The following is a 23,159-nucleotide window of genomic DNA, read 5'->3' on the forward strand; positions in this document are numbered from 1 at the left end:
TCTTTCTTACTTGTCCTCATATATCTAGAAGTCAAAAACAAAATAAAACCTTTCTTCAGGTTTTCTTGGCCTTGATTGTTGACTTAAATTCAGAGAGACAAATAGGAAGCCCTTGAGAAGAATGTGTTTATATGTATGGGGGGGTATCTTAGACATGGAGGAAACAATCAGAATAGGTGAAATTTTAGGTAAATTGGAAAATGTAAGAATTCATAAAGCTGTTTATGTTAGAGTTTAAGAAACCTTTAGTAATCTTCTTAGGCTTTCATTTTGTAGATGACAAAACTTATTCTTGAAAAAAAATAAGACAACATCATAGAGCTAGTGAATGCAAGAATGGAGCCTAGAAACCAGGCATTTTGACTTCTAGTTCAAACATAATGCTCAATACTGTCAGTTATTTTGAGTAAGTTCCCTTCCCACCTACACTCCCAAGACATCCATTATATTCTACAGCAATTATCCCAGTAAAAACATTATTTCAATTTTTTTAACCAGAATGCTATGATTATGTTTTTGTTGATCGATTGACTTGCTATTATTCAATGCATATAGTTTTTTTGTGCTACTTTTCTTTCAAAGTTGTAAAGCCTGCAAGAGCAAATTTTTCTTATCTAAATCTCTGCATTCACTGCATTCACTCTCCTAGGGCTTTTTTTTTCTTTTTGTTTGTTTCCCTTGATTTTGAGCATCTTACAAGTCGATTTCATCAACTATGTCTCTGGGGAGCCATTTCTTTGTTAAAAAACATGTTTACTGTAGTTCTCTTGTCAAGCAAAAAATAATAAAGATAATATGGTACAGAATATCCCTCAAGACTGCAGGCCTCTGATAGATTGTTCTCTTTGTAGCAGCACTTCTGAAATTTTCAGGAACATTTCTGTAAGATAAAAGTGAAGGTTTAATCCTAGAAATATTTAAACAAAAACAGATTTTTTTTAAGTACTGTAACACTTCCAGTAGAATTCATACCTGTTTAGAAATTCCACATGCCATTCATGTCCCCACACACAGCTAGCTGGAGGAGAGATTTCATACAACCTCGGAGGGAGTAACAGCCACTTGCAAATGGAAGAAGTTGGGCTGGCGTGGTGTAGGGGGACGTTAGGGGCAGTGTGAGGCAGGGAGCGTGGGGCAAGTGAGTTTTCCAGAGGGCTGGGGAGCCAGGCATGAAACACCACTCCCCATAGGCAAGGATGGAGTCTAGAGAGCAAGGAAGAACTGGGGGTCCAAATCTCAGAGCTAAGACAATATGCGATTTGAGAACAAGGAAGTTAGGAAGGAGGTCTGTTTATCAGGAACAGAAGATACTGTTTGGACCTCTGGGTTTCTTAAAGTGCCAGAGGACATACATACACAAGTGAGGATATAGATTTTCCATAATTAAGTAATATTTGTTCAGTTTTCAGAAATTCAGATCAACCTCTTAGTTATCCTCTTTGCTCTGGGAAAGCCATCGCCTGCTTGTTGTGGCAGCAGGTGCGTAGGCAGACTAGGCAGGGCCTGCCTGACGTTCCGATACACAGTTCTTAAGGTGACACTGACTCCCTGCAGGCTTCTAAACAAAATGGGTGGAGTCTGATTCTGGAATAATTAAATCCTGAGATTCTCCCAGTAACAAGACCCTACTTGGAAGCTTCTCGAGGAATTTTTAGGAAGCAGAGCCAGCCTGAACGTGATGGCTTCTGAACCTCCCTTTTAGTTCCTATTTGCTGAAAATTGTATGAAGAGTACACATTCTCTGTTTTGATATAATTTTTAAAAGATAGAGAGGGAGGGAGACCTAAAAATAATGTGCTTAGATTAAAAACAACAAAACCTCTACTGTGACCTTGGATAATTAAATACTATTTTGGATCTTGGTCTTCTGACCAAAAAAGTTGGTGTTATTATATCTGCTCTGCCAACTGGAGGTTCATAATTAAACTTGATCTAATAAACATGGAAATCCCTTGAACATCTTCCAAACAGGAGGAAATATTGCTATTACTCAAGCTCTCTTCAAGCAAGTCCTTCAGTGACTAGTTAGGGACATGTTTTACTAATGTTTCCCTTCTGTTCATTGTCGGGCCAGGCTCATTTTCAATCTCCATGTGTAACCCCTTGACATGGGGTACAAGGATGGGCGCTGCATGCCTCCTTCCCTTCTCAGGGGAAAAGTGGAGAGCGCTGGGCTGTGATGGAGGAATAACCATGTGCCCACCACACGGCAGGCTCTTCCAGCCCAAGAGCCTTTCTCACATAGAACTTGCTATTTAAATTGTTCCTGAGAAAACCACAAATGGCCCCAGCCCCAGCAATTTCCTGAGTAGGAAGCCAAAATGGAAGACATTCCCAAGAAGCAAGTAACGAGAGCAGCCTCGCTGTGTTCCCGTGGCCAGTAGCCACGCTGCGGATGGGATCTTTCTGTCAGGCAAACGGGCAGAAAGCCAGTTCCTGTCAGAAGCCCTCGGGGATGAGTTCAGTGAATTCTAAGAATGCCAACCTTTTCCACTTTAACTGAGTTCATTGTTTAGACCCAGAAACTTTAAAGCTAAAACAAAGACTGTCACAACCAGAGTTCCAAATTGGTACGTATTTAGCCTGTATTTCCCCTCACCGGTACAAAAAATACCATCCATAGCCCCAAGGGAAGGGGAAAGGAGAAAAAGGCAAGGAAGCCTGTGGCAGTATATAGGAGCATCCTCCCACCCACCTGGGCCCAGGATAGGTGGCCTGCCCTTGGCCGTGCTGGGCGGGGCCCCTGCAATGGACTCGAGCAGCAAGTAGCCCTTCCGGGGAGAGGAGCATGCGAGTTTGAGGAGGTTTCAGAGCCTGTTCTTCCGTCCTGCCCTGTGAGGATGGTTTTATGCTCTTTCAGAAAGCTTTTAGAAGAATAAGTCCTTGGAACCTTAGTCTCTCTTAGAGTTCTACCTGCCTAGCAGGAGTCAGTCTTCCCTAACCTTTTCCTGAAGTAAAGGACATTTGGAGAGAGACGTGTGCTTCGACCCTTTCATAGAAAAAAGCAAAGAAAAGGTCACAGGGCCGGCGCTCCCATTTTTCTAAGCTGAATTTAGAAAGAGATCTTTGATTCTGTACCTTAAATGTTTCATATATGTGACAGGGTAGCAGTGAAAGACATTGTATGGTTTTCAGTAATGGAGATAATTCTAGTGGGATTTAAGGGTTGAATGGGGTGGACTAAAGTGGGGAAACCAGTTAAATAAGCCCAAATAGCTCGTTTGAAGCAGGAAGGGCCTGGTATATGGCCACCAGAAATAAGATTGTGAGCCCAAGAGATAAAGCATCACAGGAAACAAGAATAGGAAATGGCAGACCAGAGGGAGAGGTGTGCACAGATGCTGAGCAGCAGGTGTGTGTGTGCTTCCTCCGTTGTAATGCGGTGATGGCCAAGGGGGAAGAACTAAGTGCTGGGAGAGCCCAAGGGCCTACACAGCAGACAGGGCTTCACTGCCTGGATCCCACCTTGGGAATGTTGTTGACCACTCCCTGTGCTTCCGCGTCCTCATCTGAGAAATAGATACAATAACAGTACTCACTGCAGAAAAAAGAAATAGAATTTATCCCATCTAGTTTATTTCTTGAGGATTAAATGAGTTAACATGTAAAGCCTGGGCCCAGATCTGGCACTTAGTTAATGCTCAATAAATATTGACTAGTATCAGTGTTACTGTATGTAGATCTCACAGGGATGTTGAAAAGATGAAGTAAAACAATGTATGTAATGTATTTGGCACAGTGCTTAACACTCAGTAAATATTCAATAAGGAGCAGGTGTAGGGAACCAGGCAGAAGTCTTTTCTTTACCAGCACATGGGCAGCGACCAGCACGTGGGCAGGGAAGCTCTAGAGAGGATAGAAAACAAGCGTTAGAATCAGGTTATGTCCTGAAGTACACAGCCTTGGCTGGAAGGACTCAGGTTGGGAGATCGGGAACGTAGAAAGACAGGCCAAGCAGTGGACAGTTTAGGAATTTAGGCAGACTGACAGCCAGTGGGGCAGCAGCTAATTTTGAGAAAAACATCTGCCCCATCCAGGAAGTCACCAGTTACAAACATCCTGTGGTAAGGGACCAATTCCTAAGTATGGCCAGGCTATAACCTAAAAGTAATTAATTGACCCCACATCTTGCTTGGATGGGGTTACAGACAGAACTGATACATATATCCGTTGCTAAATGAAAGATAGATGGTTTATCTATGTTCAAGTTCAGATTCCTCTCAAGGATAAAAAAGTCACTTCCATGCTTGCGCCAGACTAATAGATCAGTGAATCTATTAAGATAATTAGACACCCGTGACACAAGCTACCCAGAAACTGTCTTCTTGAAACAGGGAACTGGCTGATACCACCAGTGTTATAGAGGAATCCAAGTTGCAGGTGGGGCTGTCTTGTTAAAAGGAGGGAAACTGCAAGCATAGTTTTCAGTCTTATAGCAGTCTTCACTGTCATTCAACACTTGGCCAAGATGTTATTTAACCCTGGAGCTTTTATTAACTCAGAAAAACCAGCACAAAGAGGGCTGCTTGCAATAGTGAATTAATTACCTGGCTTTCGGGTTTTATGTGCCCATGGTTTGTTATTCAGAGTAAATTTTAAATGGATAAAACATACTAATAGCTTTTGGTAATCTTTAGGTAGAGGGTACTTTTATTTATGTTTTGTGTAGGTCAAATGAAATACAGTGAGGCCAGTCTGGGAAAGCAAAGTCAAGACCATTCAAAAGCTCTGACGTAAAGAACCACCCTAGTTTTGACCACAAAGCACATTTTACTTCTCATGATATCCAGCAGGGCACGATGGCTCACACCTGTACTCTTAGCACTTTGAGAGGCTGAGACGGGAGGATCACTTGAGGTCAGGAGTTCAAGAGCAGCCTGGGCAATACAGTGAGACCTCGTCTCTACAAAAAATAGAAAAATTAGCCAGGTGTGGTGATACGCACTTGTAGTCTCAGCCACTCAGAAGGCTGAGGGAAAAGGATCATTTGAGCCCAGGAGTTTGAGACTGAAGTGAGTTACGATGACGTCACTGCACTCCAGGTGGAGCAGCAGAGCAAGACTTCATCTCCAAAAGAAAGAATCCTCCCTGGCATTAAGTATTGCTCCTCAAAGTGAGGCTCTGACTCTATTTCCTAGAGAAGCAGTCTTGGTTCTCTTTGGATATTTGACATGGCTCTAATTGTTGTTGTGGTTTTTATAGAGATAACTTCATAGAGATCATTTCCTAGGTTGCAGAAACATGCAACCAAGGCTCAGATGGAGCTCGTTGGTGGGATTAGGGGAGAAGGAATGAAAGCAAAGCTGGTGGTGATTTGCCCTGGCCGGGGGCCATGGTCTCATCAAAAACATCCACCTGTAACTCATTCATACTATGAGATCACCTGGTCCATCTTTAACATCAGCATCACCATTATATGCTCCTACCTGTGTGTCACTAGAGAATTTTAAAAAGATCTATAGGGCTAAAAGTGAGAATGTTCATCTAACTTTACATATTAAAGATAGTGGATTTAAACACTCACTTGGGAGTCATGATTAAGAATGGAGAAATTAAGCATTGGAGATAGCTTGTGGGAACGAGATAACAATGGGTATCTTTTTGCACAGGGCTATATGTCATTATGAGACATCTTGAAGCTTAAGGGGAAAGCAGGATGCTTTAAGTCACATTGATGCTTAGAATGTGAATGAGTATGGCCTTAGATGTCTTATTAAAATGAGACTGTGATGTGTTTTCTTTGCTTAACACAAATGGTTATAAACTTTTCTGCTTGAATGTATGCATACCCTCCGTATCCTGTATAACATTTCTATGACAAATTTAAAATGAAGAATCCATAGAAGGTAAGAATGAGCAAAAGTAACTACAGAGCATAGGCAAATTACAATGTAATGATTCATGAAAATCCCCCACTAAGGCTGAACTGTAGGGGCGGTAACACGTGCCGTGCCGCCAGTGAATTGCACGGAGCCCAGCTTTGCCCTGCAGGCACCCCTCTCTGTCAAGAGTCAGGGGGAAAGGAAAAAGCTCAGATTGGAACCTCCTTGTTCCATTGTTTGACAGGATTTTTAGAAGGGAGAGTGTAACGTGGAGATCATGTGTTTCCTGTGTGGGGACTCGCTGTTTTGGGCAGAATAGACCTGTTTTAGCTGTGTGTGTGTGTGTGTGTGTGTGTGTGTGTGTGTGTGTGTGTGTGTGTGTGTGTGTGTGTGTGTGTGTGTGTGTGTGTGTGTGTGTGTGTGTGTGTGTGTGTGTGTGTGTGTGTGTGTGTGTGTGTGTGTGTGTGTGTGTGTGTTGCGCCACCTAGTGGTTAAGGGAACCTAACATTAATGGAAAAAAAATGGTCTTTTGTCTCTTCTGTCCCCATATTCTCTACCACTTTAATGAAGCAGAGATGGAGGTTTGATGCTGTAGGATAACTATTATTTGGGGGAAAAATTTGTTCTCTAGGAACCATATATTGAACACAAATTAGTATGGAAGAAAAGCACTGATATTATCATAATTATTCGAACCAGAAGTCACAAATTGGCAGGTGTGTATGTGTTTTGTTTGACCCACAGAATTCTTTCTTCCCTTTTATTTTGAGGTGTAATTCACATGCAGTATAGTGCAAAAATCTTCACTATACAGGGTGGTAAACTTTTGCATTTGTACATTTTTACATATGTGTAACCTATGGAATCATCACCCCGATCAAAATATAGAAGTTTCCAGTCTCCGTCATCCCCCCTCCTGGTCATTCCTCCCTCATAGGCAACCACTGTTCTGAACTCTGTCGCCATAGATGTGTACTGGCATTGTTAAAGTACGTAGTTCGCCCAGAAAGGGGTCTTTTCCTCAACAGTAACATTCTGCGGCCAAACAATGGCTCTTTCTGGGGTCTGTTGTTTTCCAGAGTCCAAGTGTCACATGTTCTCTCTCTCTCCCCAGTCTAAATTCCTGACATATTGTTTTCCTTACCAAGCTTCTCACTGAGACAGACATCCATTTGGTGCAGTGATTGCATGTCCCCAGGTCAATTTTCAGAGAAATCCCATTATTTTGGGGCAGCATCTCAAAAATAATCAGAAGTGCCACTGATTGTCGTGGCAAAGCCTATGAATTCCGATGCGGTGTTTCAGAAGTTTACGTGAATGCCATGCTGCCAGCAGCAGCTCTGACAGCCTGATCAAATTAAGCCAAGCAGTAGCACCAGCCCTAGCATCCTAATGGTGAGGGTTCTCAGCCTATCATCCAGCAAAGGCTAATTTATAATGAATAGCATAATGCAATCACTGTTGCTATTTATACAGGACCACTCTCTGTTGACATGAAACTAAATTTTGAGTGTCAAAATGTATAATATGTCAAGAAGCAGAGCTAGTTTTGAAATAATTATTCCAGAGTTTTTTTTGTGTGTATTTATTTGGTTGCCGGATAAACAAACACATGGTCAGTCAACAAACGTGTCTAGCAAACATGTTACTTCCAGGTGTTTTGCAAGGTGCTGGAGGTAGAAACATATAAGGTCTGTGAGTCCTCCCTCACTGTCATGGAGATGAGCCTTGTTTAGAGATGTTGTCTGTCCCCTGGCCTGCAAACTGGTGTTTAAAGAGATCACTGCCTCTTTGGATAATAAGGCAGGAATATAGGCATTATCCTATTTTGGTCCCTTTTAAAAATTACCTATTTTTTCTAATTATTTATCATGAATTCAGAAAAGAGAAGAATGTAAAGAAGAAAATATAGAATTTCCTAATCCACCAAAGAAAACCTGTAATGGCTTTAATTCCCTCCAAAGAATTATAATTCCTTCTCTCCCTCCCTCCCCATTTTGTGGAGTTGAGATGATACCACGTATTTTCCTCTATCATTAAAAGCTCTTGAACCATGTTTAATACTTTGAATGACTTAATTTCTGGAATAGGCATGAAAACTAAATTTTAAAATTATTCCCTGATGTGGGGCATTGTGATTGTTTGCTCTTTTTAAAATATGTATAGATATTTTATGTCTGTATTTGACATTAAGTCTCTGACTTCTTGCTATACTTGATGGCCAGAACTTCCAAAATGGTGTTAAATAATAATGACGATACTAATTATTTATGGTTTGTTTCTGACTTTAAACGAAGTAACTCTGGTGTTTGTTAATATACTGATTCGAGAGGGTTAAGAATCATGGTAAGTCCTTTGAGTTCTAATGGTTAAACATCAGCAATGGGGAATTGAACATTACCAAATGTCTGTAGTCCTACTGAAATACTTAGGTTTGTACCAATTTGGCCTATGGTTGTGTGATACATTATATTAATAGATTTACTAATATTAGTCCCCCTTTCGCAGAGTGCATGCTCCTATATCATGGGGTACTATACTTTCAATGAATCGTTCAATTCAATTCCATCCTATTGTGTTTAGGATTTTAACATGTTTGGTACATATTGTTCTTTAAAGACAACTAGTATGGGTAGAGACCAACTCTTTCAGTCTCATTCTAGTCTATAAATGGAGGTTGCTGAAATTGAAGGTGAAGAACCTGCTTATTTTTATTCTTTTTTGTTTACCTCTTATTCTAACTGCAATAATTATTTTTTTCCTTTTGTAAATTCACAAAGTAGTTTTCTTTGTGAAGTAACATTTCACATGTTATTTCTTTGTGAATCTCCCTCCCAGCACTCATCACACCATTTCTTATATTAAAATTATCGATGTATTTGTCTTCTGTTCTTACATGAGTGGTCTAAATCTCAAAGTCGAGAATTTTCCATCCCTTACCCTTAGCCACTAAGTGTTGTCCACCTGTCCTCTCCCATAGAATCAGATTGTCCCCGCACAGTGCTGCGGTGGCAGATGGTGGAAGTGCACTTAGGTGAGTTTCCTCGTGAACACCCATAGATCTCCAAAGCAGCCTTGTGGTGAGCTGAGGAGGATAGCAGAGAAGGAGGAGTGATTCCAAAATTATGTGGGTGTTGTGCTTCTCTGTGGCAGCAAGATCGGTGCAGAAGAAAGGAATCAGCTTCCAAGGGCTTAAGAGTAGACACGGGTAGGAACCAGAGCAAAGCACTAAAACCAGCCTTCTGCTGCTAATCTGCCCCAGGTGGCTGCTCCATCCTAGTTCTGATAGTGGATTACAAAGAGAACCAATTACTTCAACTAATTATTTCTAATTCAAGTACATATTCTTACATACTCTGAAAACTAAATGCATTCATTGTACTCAAATAATTTTTGTAAAAGAAATATCTTTCAGTACTGATTTCAAGGCATCACTTCAAAATGAAGTCTTTCAGTTGTCAGTTCTTTCCCAGGGGAAGCCTTGCAAAATTAAGGACCCTCTAAATGGCTCTCCTACAGGTATAAGCCTAGATCTCACTCATATTCTGATTCCCACTGTGCTAGACATATGGTTTGTACTTACCTAATGTTTCTGGAGTTAATCTTTGTTTTCTTGCAATATAATGTTAGTGAGTTGTGTTTTTTTTTCATGCTTATTTAAAGCCCAAAAGCAACTTCAAACACCATAGGCCTTTTAACAAGTAGTTAGAGAATCACAATCCCCCAAATTAATGAAAATTAATGGAAGAAATGAAAATGGAAGAAAAAAGTGAAGGGAAAACCATATGATCCAGTAAGTCCACTTCTGGGTATATACTCAAAAGATAAATACGCAAAGAGATATTTGTGCACTCGTGCTCATAGGAGCAACATTTGCAATAGCCAAAAGGTGGAAGCAACCCAAGTGTCTAGTGATGGATGAACGGATAAACAAAATGTGATATGTACTTATTATTAAGCCTTATAAAGGAGAGAAATTCTGACACATGCTGCAACATGGATGAACCTTGAGGACATTACGCTAAGTGAAATAAGCCAGTCACAAAAGGACAAACACTGTCTGATTCTACTTAGGTACCTAAAGTAATCACATTCATAGAAATGGCAAGTAGAACAGTGGTTCCTACTGGCAGGTAGAATAGGGAGTTATTGTCTAATGGCTACATAGTTTCAGTTTTGTAAGATAAAAAGTGTTCTGAAGATGGATGGTGGTGATGGTTGCACAACAGTGTGAATTCACTTAATGCCACTGACTTCTACACTTAAAAATAGTTAAGATGGTACATTTTGTGTTATATGTATTTGTGTTACATGTATTTTACCATAATTTTTTTTTAAAGTGGATAGGGAAAAAGACATTGTTTGAGCAAGAACCAAACTGAAAGTCATGCCACCTGGGCAATATTTCGGATGCTGATTATTCTAAGTAGCTGGTCAGCTTTCAAACCATACTTCCAGGGAGGGAGCAGTTAGGACGTACTGTTGACCTTGTGCTTCTGTGCAGTAACTGAAGTTCCTTTGAAAGCAGAGTGAAATGCTGTGTTCAATAATTACTTTCTTCTTTTCCTTAGGGTGTTAAATACCACATTATTTGAAAGCTGGGAGATCATCGGCCCTTTCCCTTCCTGGTGGGTTTTTAACCTACTGCTGTTGCTAGTAGAAGGGATGAACTGCTTCTGGTCTTACTTGATTATAAAAATGGCTTGCAAAGCTGTTTCAAGAGGCAAGGTAAGCTACAACTCACTTTTTTTCAATGTATCTCAGAAAATTTTGTTGTTTTTTTTCTTTGGTTCCTCTGGATCAACTATTTGTCATTTCAGATTTCATCAAAACTGGTTATTTCTTCAAAATTGAGCAAAACCACCTAGAAACACAATCCAAATCTTTAGTTCATATAAGTCTTTAGTATTACTGTGCTGACAATGATCTGCATTTGTAAATTTAGGTTGGATGGTGATATATTATTTGTTGTGTGCTTTCCCTCTGTCTCCTTTGGTCTTTCTCTGTTGGTATTTATATAGAACAGAAATTTAATAACTTCTTTTTATGAGTAGGGGTGCTTGGTACAATATACCTGTTTAAACAAACCATTCTCTCAAATTGAAGAATAAATCTATTTATGGCTTTTCTAACAAAATTTAGTTAAATCTTTTTGATTAAAAATGGCCTCATAAGACTGATTCAAATAAAGCTTCCTGAGCCTCAGCACCTCTGTGTAAAGCAGTGACTTTTCCAGATCATTCTCTGTGACATTTTCTTACTTGTTTGTTCTCTTCCTTCTGCCACCCCGGAAGGCTGGGAAGTGGAACCCTTTACATGTAAGTTTCTCATACTCTCTCTATCCCCGTCCTGGGTGCCCCTGCCTGTTGGAGGGGCACTCAGATGCTTTGTTTCTTTGCATATTGTTCCATCTGATCTATTGATTGGCACTGACAAGGGTCCATGCATGATATCGTTGCCATTAGCAGCAAGGGATGCTAAGAACAGCTCTGTCAGTGCCATTGTGTGTAGGCTTGTATTCTGCTAAATTTTGCATGGCCCGACAGAGGAGAGCCATCTCTCTGATGGATGTTTAGCATGTTGGCTAGAAGACAGAAATAGACCAAGATGAAGAAGGGGAAATAGAATAAGCTGGGGAGAGGATCGACACAGCGCAGAATGGGGGCCTGGGCCTCAGCTGTTTGCTTGATCTGCTGGGGGCCACAGGGCAGCCTTGACCACTTTGTCCTCATTGAGGTCAGCAGAACTGGCCTCTTCCACAGGGGAAGTCAGGCCATATAGTCCTGATCTATGAAGCCAATTCTCGGTGTCAGCTCCGATATAAATCTAAATCCTCCATATTTTGATCAGTTAATTGCTTAGAAGCTAAAATTCATTTTTCCTCTGTGACCTCTCACTCTTTAAAATGAACACATATTTCTATTAAAAATTTTTCTTGTCTTCATTTAGATATAGATTAAATCAGCATGCACAATACTGTCAGTATGATCATAACTAAAGATGCCAGGACACTGTCAATTAGATTACTCATGTCCTTATTGTATTGCTGTTTCTACCAGACATACTGTATTCTCTTCAACATGCTCCTTCCACTTTATGAAGAGATGATCATTACTTTCATTACAGATCTCAGGTTTCAGAATATCTAAACTGCCTTAGCTGCTCTCACCTGGGACAGTAAGGTTCATCTTGGCCATGGGTTTTTTTCCTGTGAGTTATTTAGATACATTCTAAATTGTCCTTTCTTTGAAGGTAACGTAAGTGTAGATTTTTCCAAGTGCAACTTAAAATAATCTTACTAAACATGCACGTGTGAACTAATTACTCTCTGAAACTGGAGTTTTCTAGTAGCAGCTTAATTTGTGACTAATGGACTTATGAACATAACAGAGCTTTACTAGAAGACTGTCTTTGTGACTGATGATTCTTAAGTTAAAGTACTTTTGTCATCTAGTTATTTTGGTGTCTCAGTGTCTATTTTGGAGATGATCTATGTGAGTTCAGTCTCATCTCAAGGGGCACTGGAGGGAGGTTCATTTTTTACAGTATTTACTCCATCACTGGTTGAACTAGAGCAGTAGTTCACAGCTTTTGCTTTCCCCATCCCCACTCACCTGAGAGGGATGACCTTTCCCACCAAAACGGTGGCTTCTCAAGTTGGGGTGGAGTCCAGGATTCTCAAGTTCAAGTGTGGCGTTGGCACAGAGAGGATGTAATTTGGAAAAGCCCCTGGTTAATTCTGGTACCCTTCCCGGGAGACTTTGCCAACACCCCCTGGAGAATCACAGGAGACCAGATTGGGGAAATTTCTATAAAGCCAGGCCACCAGGTCCCTTTTGCCACCCCACTTAAAAAATAAGTAAATGGTGCTCAGTTACGAATCTTAAGGCCTGCTGGGTAAAAATGCCTGCTATAATTTAGACTTATAAAGTAGGAAGTACAAACAATTTTTATTTTAAAGGCAGTATCAGATTTTCTTAATTTGCCCCCAAATTACTTCCTTGCTAGACAGTAGGATTTTTTCATCCCTTATAGTAATGTGTAGATTTATAACCTGGTGCCTTATTTTGCCATCCTCATTACTTAATGAGATTAAGTGGAGCATTGAAGAAACTTGAGAGAGATGAGATTGAATTCCTGGTCATCCAGTTGGTGGATTTTCCTCGGAAAATATTTTAAGCTAGACCTTACCCAGCAGGATCTTAAAATGCCTCCTGCTGCCATTCGTCTATGTGACATATAAAACAAAATTCCTAACTAATTTTAGCAGACATAAAAAAAAAATTAAATCATAAAACAATGCATCACAGAGCCAAATAGGAATAGTTTTGTTAGTGTTCTGAGCTGGCGGGTATTTCCATTAGTGTGGTGAGAGCTGACTTTAAATCACTCTCAAGGAGGATGTGCTCATCAGCAAGTAAACTGATCCATTTGTGCCAAATTCCTGTGCTGCCATTCCAGTGGTACACGATGCCACTTTCTGGGTAAGAGTGGGATTTTGGTCTAGTACGTTCTAAGCATCAAAAGGTACCTTCAAGAGGTCCAGTCCTAGGTGATGCCTGTCATCCCCAAATTGCATCTCTGAGGTAAAAGGGAACTTCCTGCTATGGCCATGTTCTTATGTTCTTTGATCTTTTAGCACGTGGATCTATTTACCTTCATGTATGATTGCCTATGCTTCTGAGTGTGCCATGCCTTGATAATTTCTTAGGAGCTGGTTACATTCACTTTCTTGTATCCCACAGGTGTCCAAGGATGACCGGAGTGATATTGAGTCTAGCTCAGATGAGGAGGACTCGGAGCCTCCAGGGAAGAACCCGCACACTGCGACAACCACCAACGGGACCAGTGGTACCAATGGGTATCTCCTGACTGGCCCTTGCTCCATGGATGATTAATTACCCAAAACTACAAGTCCTGAACAAAGTGAACTCTGTTTGTTCCTGGAAGTATTTAATAAGTTGCAAATGCAGTTGCTTTCATAATATCTCAGCACCCGAAACAAAATCAAAGCATTTTGAATAGTGCACTGCCATGTGTCCTGTCTCTGAATGAAGAATTATCATTCTCTCTATGTAGGCATGCTGTATGTAATTGACACAAGGGAACAGTATTTGCATTTGTACTGTCTTAGGATATTATTTATTTTTGTATTTGTTTGTAAATCTGTGGACAAAAGAGGGTTTCCTCACTCCTTTTCCTCTCTGGGTTCATGACAGTGAAGGAGATGCTCCATCTGCCTCTAGCCCTTTCTCTTGCTATAGCCCAGTGTGCTGTGAGCATCAGCTTAATTTGTCACTTAGAGTAAGCAAATCTCAGTGCAAGATTCTCATACAACTCCAAATAGGTTTTTGCTTTCTTTGTGTTACTGTGCCCATTTTGAAATTGCCTGTGCAGTCTCAGTGACCATTTAAACAGGATGAACTTAGGGTTTTAAGTGTCATTCTTCAAGGTCAATTGGCAGTTCAAATTAAAGAGGATGGTTATTGGAGGACTTGTTAAAAATCGTTTTGTATTAAATTGTTTTGGAATAGACTTCATTTATTGTGCACACAGCCAAGATGTTTCAGCAAGTTGGAGATTAACCTTGTAGGTTCCAGAGTTGGTTTTTTACCTGCCCCCTCCAATGATAAGGTCAGTGTTCTGACTCTGAAGGAAGTATTTGCTTAAGCTCATGGTTATAAACAAAGAAATCACTGTTAATATTGACGATTTGTCCTGTGTTCTGGGAATAACATAAAAAGTGTAACTGATTTCAACCAGGTCTTGCCACTAGCCCTGTAATTGGTGCAGTCTTTTGTCATGTCATGACAGAAAGAAGCTAAGTATATTTTGGGACAGAAAACAAAGAGAGTCTTTCAAGAGCTGGCAAAGATTACCTCTAGTGCAAAGCACTTTTAAGAAACCAGCTTTTAAGAAAAAGCCCTATCTAGTATTAGATCTCGATGTTTTTATTTTGCTGAGCAAAATAAAGCCAATGGGAGAAAAATAATTTTATCCTTTGTTTTTCCCCTTAAATGTTACCCAGAATGACTTTCCTACTACTAGAAACCGAGTGTCATCACACTCTAAGGCTTTTTGCTTTGAAGACTTGTTGGTTTCTGGGAATGTTTTTCCAAATGAAGCTACTTCCAGGAAAACAAAAAAAAATTTGTTTTGAATAATGGTAATACCTGCAATTAGGAATATTACTGTAGTTTCCATAAAGGCTCCTATATGGCAGTGTTATTTATGTACAGAAAACCATACATAAGCCAAAGATTTTATCTCTTCTAACTTTCAGTAAGTGGGAATAAAAAGGGATTACAGATACTTATTTCATAAATCAAAGAGACCATCATCTAAAACAAGAGTCCAAAGCAAAAGTACTGTACTGTAAATATGTGAATCTGGACACAGCAAAGACAGCGGCAAAATACTAGAGGGTGCCTGTCCTGCTCAGACCCATTCCTGTTCACTTTGATTTTTTGAAAAACTTAAAGCTTTGTGCCCACAATTTGCAAACTGTGAGTTACTAGTTAAAAGAATGCTCCAAACAGAAACCTCTCACAGTAATACATATCTCTCTCCCGACCTAGTTAGGAAATTAATATGTTTCTGGTATGATCCATAATAGTAATTGAAGAGGCTTAGAAATCTGTCTGCTTGTTTATTGAGAAAACAGTGCAACTAATTCTGTTTGTAGGCCCTTATTATTTTATTTCACAAAACAGGCAAATGTGTAGGAGTGTAATTTGTACATGGTTAAGTTTGTAAGATCAACCATAAAACACCAAAAGTAGTTGTTGTCATCAGAACATCAGCTAAAATACAGATATATAAAAAGTAATACTAAGCATATTATAGCTGAAAATTTTGAGAAGGTGAAAGTTTCTTAACTAAAATATGGACCTTTCTTTAGTGTCTGGGGCAAGGCTTCTTGATGGGTGAGACCAAGAAACACAGAGTGCTCAAGTAACACTCTGTAGCACAGAAGAATAATTTCAAGAGGATCAGCTTAAAGTTTAGATAACTTGCATAAAATGAAGTAAATTGAGTCTGTCCTTAGCAAAGGCAAATCTAAATAATCTTTTGTTTTCCCAGAAGTCACTTAGAAAGAGGATCGGAAATACTCAGAGCCTCTCTAACGTGTGGCGTCCACTTTAACACAGTCCTCTACCTATCTATAGATTTTTATTTCATTTTACATTTTAGGACAAACAGTTGTTTTGGGCTAGTCAGAATTGAGTTTGTAGGCTTTTTATGGTGTAGAATAATATATCTCTGTCTACAGCTTTCCCATGGTGGCCTGAAAAGGCTGAGAAGAGACAAAATATGTCATTGTATCTTCCCCACGTGTCAGGCCATAGCTTGGGAAGTATATTTTGTAAATTCAACTAGAGGTTAGTGGGAATGTTGTTCCTCTTTAATTAACTTAGCCTGTGTCAGTATCTCCTTCCTCCTCGTCACATTCAAACCTTCCCAGGATACAAAAGGGTATGTAGAGAGGACTCTAGAAAAAGTAATATTTTATTCTCCAGTGTCATAGCTTTTATAGATCTCTTAGTGGGGAGGGGAAAGTAGAAAATCGAGTAGAAATTGGCCTAAGGTCAATAAATGATATAAAAATGTGTGATCTATGTATGTGTATGTTTCTTCAAAAATGTGAGAAAACCAAAATATCACTAACTTATCTTTATCCATATTCTTTTCATGAAAACCATCCACCATGTATAATCGCAATTTTGTCAGCCTCCTGTCTGTGTTCCCACACAGCTGAGAGTGTTAGAATATTTTCACCCTCTTAGCCACAGAGCTAAATATGGTAGAGTACAGGTCATAGAGCATCTAAGGTCATTATATAAGCCAAATACAGTTCACCTTTCTAAATTCAGTCCTATGGATATTGAGAGTAGGGGAGCAACTAAGAGTATTTTGGATTATTCAAGGGTTTGTTATAAAAATGCAAATGATTGGCGCTTCACCCCAGGGTTTTTTTTTAACATCCTATTCCTGCCAGGCTGCCCCAACTGATGTCCTGATGAAGTTGAATAAGGCAGAAATGCAGGGAAAAAGCAAGCTAAGATCAAATCACCATTAGTCAAAACGGTGGGTGACCTGCCAGATATCCAATTCTGTTGCCAAACTTTCCATTCTGAATATTTCATAGAGTTTGAATTTGAGCAAAATGAATATCTTCATCTTAGATAGAAAGGGTCTGCTGAATCTTCCACTTTGTATTCAAAACTCACTGTTATTTGGGCTTAGTCAAAAGTGAAATTTCATTTCAGTTTAGTCTTTGCTGAGGTGTCCCAAAAGCAGAGAGCGCTTTATGGACACCAATGATTGTTCCTAATCTGTTCATGATTTTGCATTAATGGTTGTTTTTTTGTTTGCTTTCTTGGAAATGTTAATGCCAAAGTTGCCTGAATATTTGAGTATTTTTCTTAATTGGAAGTATACAGAATAATTCCAAAGGTGTTAAAAGACTGTTTATCATTATGTATGGCAATGTCATTGTATCCAGAGAGGCTCCAAGAAATCCGTTGGAAATAAAGGGTTAAATGTTTACATTCCATGTTGTATTTAAGGTCTTAAGATTCTAATTAGCTTACTTTTTTCCCCCCTTGTCTTTGGCTGATTTCTGCTTTATAGATAAACAGTAATAGGCCTGAAATGTTTCTAACATCCAACTTAGATCAAAGTCAACCTGCTGGGAAATTGTTCACATAAGCACTTTTTTCTGAGTTATTTTTGTAAGGGAAGAGAAAATGCAGTGAGTTCTAGTTACTGCACTTGCTGTCTAGCTTGCTGTCCATGAAAGAATAATCATAAATGGTTCTCAAAGAAAATGTAGCAAAATATTTTTTAAATGGAGATATCATTGTCCTCAGAGTCAGTTTAGGTTTCTCTTGGTGAAATGGAAATTGCACCATTCTCTGATTACCCCATAGTAATTAGCACTGGTTTGCCAACCACATTTTAGTTCTTCACAGTAATATACCAGGAAAGGGCCCTTTGGTTTGCCTTCCTGTGCACTGCCCCTCTCCTCCCCTAGGGGGCACTCAGTACATACTGAGGAGCCTGTCCACTCTGCTGTTGGAACTCCGCTAGTAAATATTCCGAGATAGCATACCTGGTGCTTATTTTCGTGGAGTAAATTATACTAGAGAACATAAAACACCATAACAATTGATAATAATATTTATAGACACCAAAAGGAGAACCTTATCCAGGTATTTCCAACTGAAGTTCTGCTCAACACCTTGGAAAGGCATGCTTTACCAATGGCCATTGCTAACCCCCCATCAGGTCAAAGACATAAGGAAGTCCCTGTGGCCAGATAGCATATGGTGTCTCCACAAAACTAGACATTCTCCAGTTGTCCAGGAAGTGATGGCAGAGAACCGTTAGCCTAAGATTTATCTTATCTTTCATTCACTCACATTCCTTTCAGCCTCCTGGAACTCTTGATAAAAGGAAGCCAGGATGTTACCGTTTTTTCTGCTGTCAATTTACCAATAGCCTTTGGATCAGTTGTGTACTCACACTTCTCTGCCTGATTCTGTTTTTCTGAAAAAAGTCCCCACGTGTGTTTTTTTCTTTAACACAGGTCCATTGAAACTCGGCTCCCTATTTTGGTGTACATTGCATGGCCTAGAAACCAGGGAATGACAGCTGTTGATACTGTTTCTATGTTCAGTGAAAAATTAGATTTCATTGAGACAATTTTTTCTTTTTTTAATACAGTAATTTTTTAAAACTGTCATTGTAAAACTGCCCTTTAAAAATTAGGGATTTTTAACAGCTGTAAAAAAGAAATTAGGAACAGTTATGTGATGATCTGGAACTTTAACTTAGAGCTTCATTAATTTTAGAGTGGGGGAAATCCTCCAAGTTTGACTTCCCAAAGTTCCTTAAGCTCCTGGTTTCATGCGCTCTGTTTGCCCACACAGTCATTCACCTCCACAGCTGTTTGTTGTCATGGGAGGGGGTGGTGGTTGGTTTGGGGATTTGATTTTTTTCAACTTGCCGTGAGAAATGGGATAGGTGACAAAACCTTACTTGTTTTCTTAAGACAATTCTGTGCTTGGGCATCTCTGTCACAAATGGAATGATATACTGTTAGACAATTAGAATTATTTTATGTATTGTTAATGTGTTTTGCTGATTTTTATATGAAAATATAATTATTCATTCTTGATCTCTGGAAGCAATCATTATGAGGATCATTTTACTTTGGAAACACTTTCATAATAAAGATAAGTATTAAGAGTGCAGTGTAAGTGCCCTTCATTGTAAGCACTGAGCGGCTCGTGTTGGGAGTGTGTCACACCTTCCTGGATGGGGTTACTAAAGGCTCACATCAGCCCAGCAATTTCTTACAAGCCTCTTCAAATCCCAATATCACTATGATCACTGAGAAAGTAATGTTACATTATCGTGTGATATATTGTTGTTATCTCTTTGAAAATTAAGATATAAAAATTTCAGTGTTGAATATTATGTAGCACTTTATTCTGGAAAAAGTATGATTTATAGAACCATCAGTGTAAATATATCAGACTATGCTTATTTTTCCAAATTATAAAAGAGGCACCTAGGGCAAACCACCCAAAGCACAGCACAGAACTATCCTCTTCATGTCTGTATACCTCATGGGAGTTTGGCCAATGCCATCTTCTCTGTGTCTGTGCCCACTTGGTTAGATCTTCTCTCTTTCTTCTCTCCTCTCCTCTCCTCTCCTCTCCTCTCCTCTCCCCTCCCCTCCCCTCCCCTCCCCTCCCCTCTCCTCTCCTCTCCTCTCCTCTCCTCTCCTCTCCTCTCCCCTCCCCTCCCCTCCCCTCCCCTCCCCTCCCCTCCCCTCCTCTCCTCTCCTCTCCTTCTTGTGAGACTCTGTCTTTCCCAACCTTCTCTTCTTTTCAGCTAAGCTTATGTCACCTAGTATCTCAAAAGCCATAAAAATCACACTGAAATTCAACCAGATTCCCCACCACCAATATTATAAAAATTAAAGCAGCACCCTATTAAAAATCTTATAAGTATAACCACCTCAACAACAATCTGATTTCAAGCATGAGTTATTCTATTAATAATAAACCACTAAAATTTCTCTGAGGTACAAAAATATAGACTGAGAAAACACACCTCTTTGGAAACCATGAATTCTTCCAATTTTGTAAGCATAGGATAACCTAATGCTACAAGCAACTATTATGCTTTCTGTTGCTATAATAGAATACCACAGAGTAGCAGTTTAACAATAGACATTATTTGGCCCATGGTTCTGGAGGCTCGAGATCCAAGAGCATGATGCTGGCATCTAGTAAGGGCCATCCCATGGCAAGTATGTGAGACAGAGGAAGCAGGGCCAAACTCATCCTTTTACCTCTCCTACAATAATGGCATTGACTGATAGGCCGGGCACGATGACTCATGCCTGTAATCCTGGCACTTTGGGAGGCTGAGGTGGGAGGATTCCTTTAGGCCAGGGGTTCAGTGCCAGCCTGGGCAACATTGCAAGACCCCATCTCTAACCACTCCCCTCCAAAAATTTAGCCAGGCATGATGGCGCACACCTGTAGTCCCAACTATTCAGAAGGCTAAAGCAGGAGGATTGCTTGAGCCCAGGAGTTAGAGGGTGCAGTGAGCTATGATCACGCCACTGCACTCCAGCCTGGATGACACAGCAAGACGCTAACTCTAAAAGAAAAAAAAAAAAAAAGATTTAAAAAAATACAGGATGACAAATCAGGACAGCTATGTACCAGGATCTACTGGGATGCTGGGTGGTCCCTCAGAACCAGTCATCAGGGTGCTGGAGCCTGGGTCCCACACACTTGATTATCCCCAAAGTGCCGAAGCATTAAGAAACAAAATTCCTAAACATTCAAATCTTAAAATTATATGAAGCCTATATTACTCAGGGTCCAAGTAGGAAACAGAGTCACTGCCAGATGGTTAAGTTGAAGAAACTTCAATAAAAGGAAGTAGGCCTATGCCTACTTTACAGAGGCATAGGCCTTTGACTGCATGATCAAATGAAGGAGGGCAAGGCCCCCAGAGGCTAGCAAGGATGGGAGGCCATTAGCATCCCTGTAATGAGGGGCCAGCGAGAGGGAGTGGTGTGGAGGAGAGACCCCCTTGTTGGGGCTGTCAACCTGGGTGGAGAGCAAATACACCCTGGTCTCTCTCCTCATGCCACCCTTTGGCTGAACTCGGCCAGAAAGCTGCCAGCGTAAAGCCTGGGAGAAGCAGGCTGCAGGGTTCAGCCTCCCACAGTGCCGAGCAGGGCAGAGAATAGAGCCGGGAGAGCAAACAAAATAAGCAGCATTATTAAGCCAGTGTTCCTAGAGCCTCACACAGGGTCTGGCTTGTAATAGGGCACAAAAAATGTTTGTTGGAGAAACAAATGAGCCTAGTTAGGAGAGAAGTGGTAAGATGTAAGCTATCAGCAATTAACATTCCATCTGTTAGGAAACAAGATGAGCTTGAGAAAGCACCTGTTTCTGAACTCAGGGTTTCCCTGCGTGAGTTCCAGCTTCTCTCACTGCTGTTCCAGGCCCAGAAGCTGAGGGGCTTATGGCAGGTTCAGGAAGCCACCTGTGGCACCAGCATCCCAAGCCCAGGCATCAGGGGAGGAAGATGCAGGATTGACGGAGGCTGGGGAAGTTGCTGGAAACAAGCTGAGAGGAAGTGAGGAAAGGGGATATGGAGAATTAATGAAACCACACTGTGAAACAAAAATGAGGCAAGAATGTCTATGCTCTGGTACTCAAGACTAAGTTTTCAAGCAATTCTTCAGGTCAGAAATTGTTTATTTGTTTTAACCTAGTGAATAATGGAAAATATTTGCATAGCCAAAGATAACAGACAGCAAAGACTCAGGTCCCTAGTTGCATCATTCAATCATTCAAAAATACTCATAGAGAGCCCCACTACATGCCAGGAATTGCTAGAGGCACTAAAGACAGAATGGTGGAGAAGACAGATATGGTTCCTGCTTTTGTGGAACTCACAATCTAGTAAGGGAAAGAACAAAAACAAAGAAGCAAGGAGCTGCACATCCTATGTCATCAAGGAAATGCAAATTAAAGTAACAATGAGATACCAGTATGCCTGTATTAGAGTGGCCAAATTCTAGAATACTGACAACACCGAATGCTGATAAGCATGTGGAGCATCAGGAACTCTCATTCGTTGCTGATGGGAATGCAAAATGGTGCAGCCACTTTGGACGACAATTTGGCAGTTTCTTATAAAATCAAACATACTCTTACCATGTGATCCAGCAATCATACCCCTTGGTATTTACCCAAAGGAGTTGAAAACTTATTTCTACACAAAAACCTACATGTGGATGTCTATAGCTCATGGATGTTCATGGCAGCTTTATTCATAATGGTCAAAACTCGGAAGCAAACAAGATGTCTTTCAGAAGGTAAATGGATGAAACAGTGGTACATCTAGATGATGGAATATTACTCAGTGCTAAATGAGACATGAAAAGATATGGAGTCAACCCTTAAGTACTTGCCTAAAAAAAAAAAAAAAAAAAGAAAAGATATGGAGGAAATAAACACATATTACAAAGTGAAAGAAGCCAATCTGAAGAGATTATATATTTATATTGTATGATTCCAACTATATGCCATCTAAAAAAGACAACTGTGGAGACAATAGATCAGTGGTTGCTAAGGGTTGTGGAGGAGAGAGGGGTGAATAAGCAGGGAAGAGAGAATTTTTTAGGACAGTGAAACTACTCTGTATAATATTATTAGTATAATGGTGGACACATAGCATTATACATTTGTCCAAACCCGTAGAATGTACAACCCCCAAAGTGAACCCTAAGGTAAACTATGGACTTTGGGTGATCACGATGTATCCTTGTAGGTTCATCACTTGTAACAAATGTACCCCTCTGGTGGGGACGGTTGATAATGGGGGAGACTACCTGTGTGTAGGATTAGGGAGTTCATGGCACATCTCTGTACCTTCTTCTCAATTCTGCAGTGAACCTAAAACTGCTCTTAAAAATACAGTCTATTACAAAAAAGAAGAAAGAAAGAAAGAAAGAAAGAAAGAAAGAAAGAAAGAAAGAAAGAAAGAAAGAAAGAAAGAAAGAAAGAAAGAAAGAAAGAAAGAAAGAAAGAAAGAAAGAAAGAGGGAGTATTAGTTTGCTAGGGCTGCCATAACAAAATACCACAGACTGGGTGGCTTAGAACTGTGAGAAAACAAATTCAACAACAGAAACTTACTTTCTCATAGTCCTGGAGGCTAGAAATCCAACTGGGATCAAGGTATTATCGGGATGATTTCTGCGGCCTCTCTCCTTGGCTTCTGATGGCCTCCTTC

General features: G+C 40.1%; 1 protein-coding gene and 1 long non-coding RNA gene across 4 annotated transcripts in view; one reads left to right on the plus strand and one right to left on the minus strand.

Moving 5' to 3' along the window:
- CERS6 (ceramide synthase 6) overlaps positions 1 to 16,848 on the plus strand; it is a 256,438-nt gene extending 239,590 nt beyond the window's left edge. The window contains exons 9-11 of one of the 2 annotated variants that reach the window (XM_012781867.3): positions 10,394 to 10,550; positions 11,117 to 11,140; positions 13,568 to 16,848. In XM_012781867.3, the coding sequence (XP_012637321.1) occupies positions 10,394 to 10,550; positions 11,117 to 11,140; positions 13,568 to 13,720 (334 nt within the window). In that variant the 3' untranslated portion in view covers positions 13,721 to 16,848. The remainder of the gene's footprint in view (positions 1 to 10,393; positions 10,551 to 11,116; positions 11,141 to 13,567) is intronic. The other variant, XM_012781868.2, reaches the window with a different exon arrangement.
- On the minus strand, positions 796 to 23,159 carry LOC142872352 (uncharacterized). 2 transcript variants are annotated; one of them, XR_012920563.1, is made up of 3 exons: positions 23,063 to 23,159; positions 973 to 1,018; positions 796 to 880 (listed from the first exon to the last, which is right to left on the minus strand). It is a non-coding gene; the product is annotated as an uncharacterized LOC142872352 (long non-coding RNA). The 2 variants fall into 2 exon arrangements; XR_012920564.1 differs by lacking the exon at positions 23,063 to 23,159 and adding an exon at positions 21,305 to 21,392.

This window comes from Microcebus murinus, chromosome 8, assembly GCF_040939455.1.
Source record: "Microcebus murinus isolate Inina chromosome 8, M.murinus_Inina_mat1.0, whole genome shotgun sequence".
Taxonomy (NCBI): Eukaryota; Metazoa; Chordata; class Mammalia; order Primates; family Cheirogaleidae; genus Microcebus; species Microcebus murinus.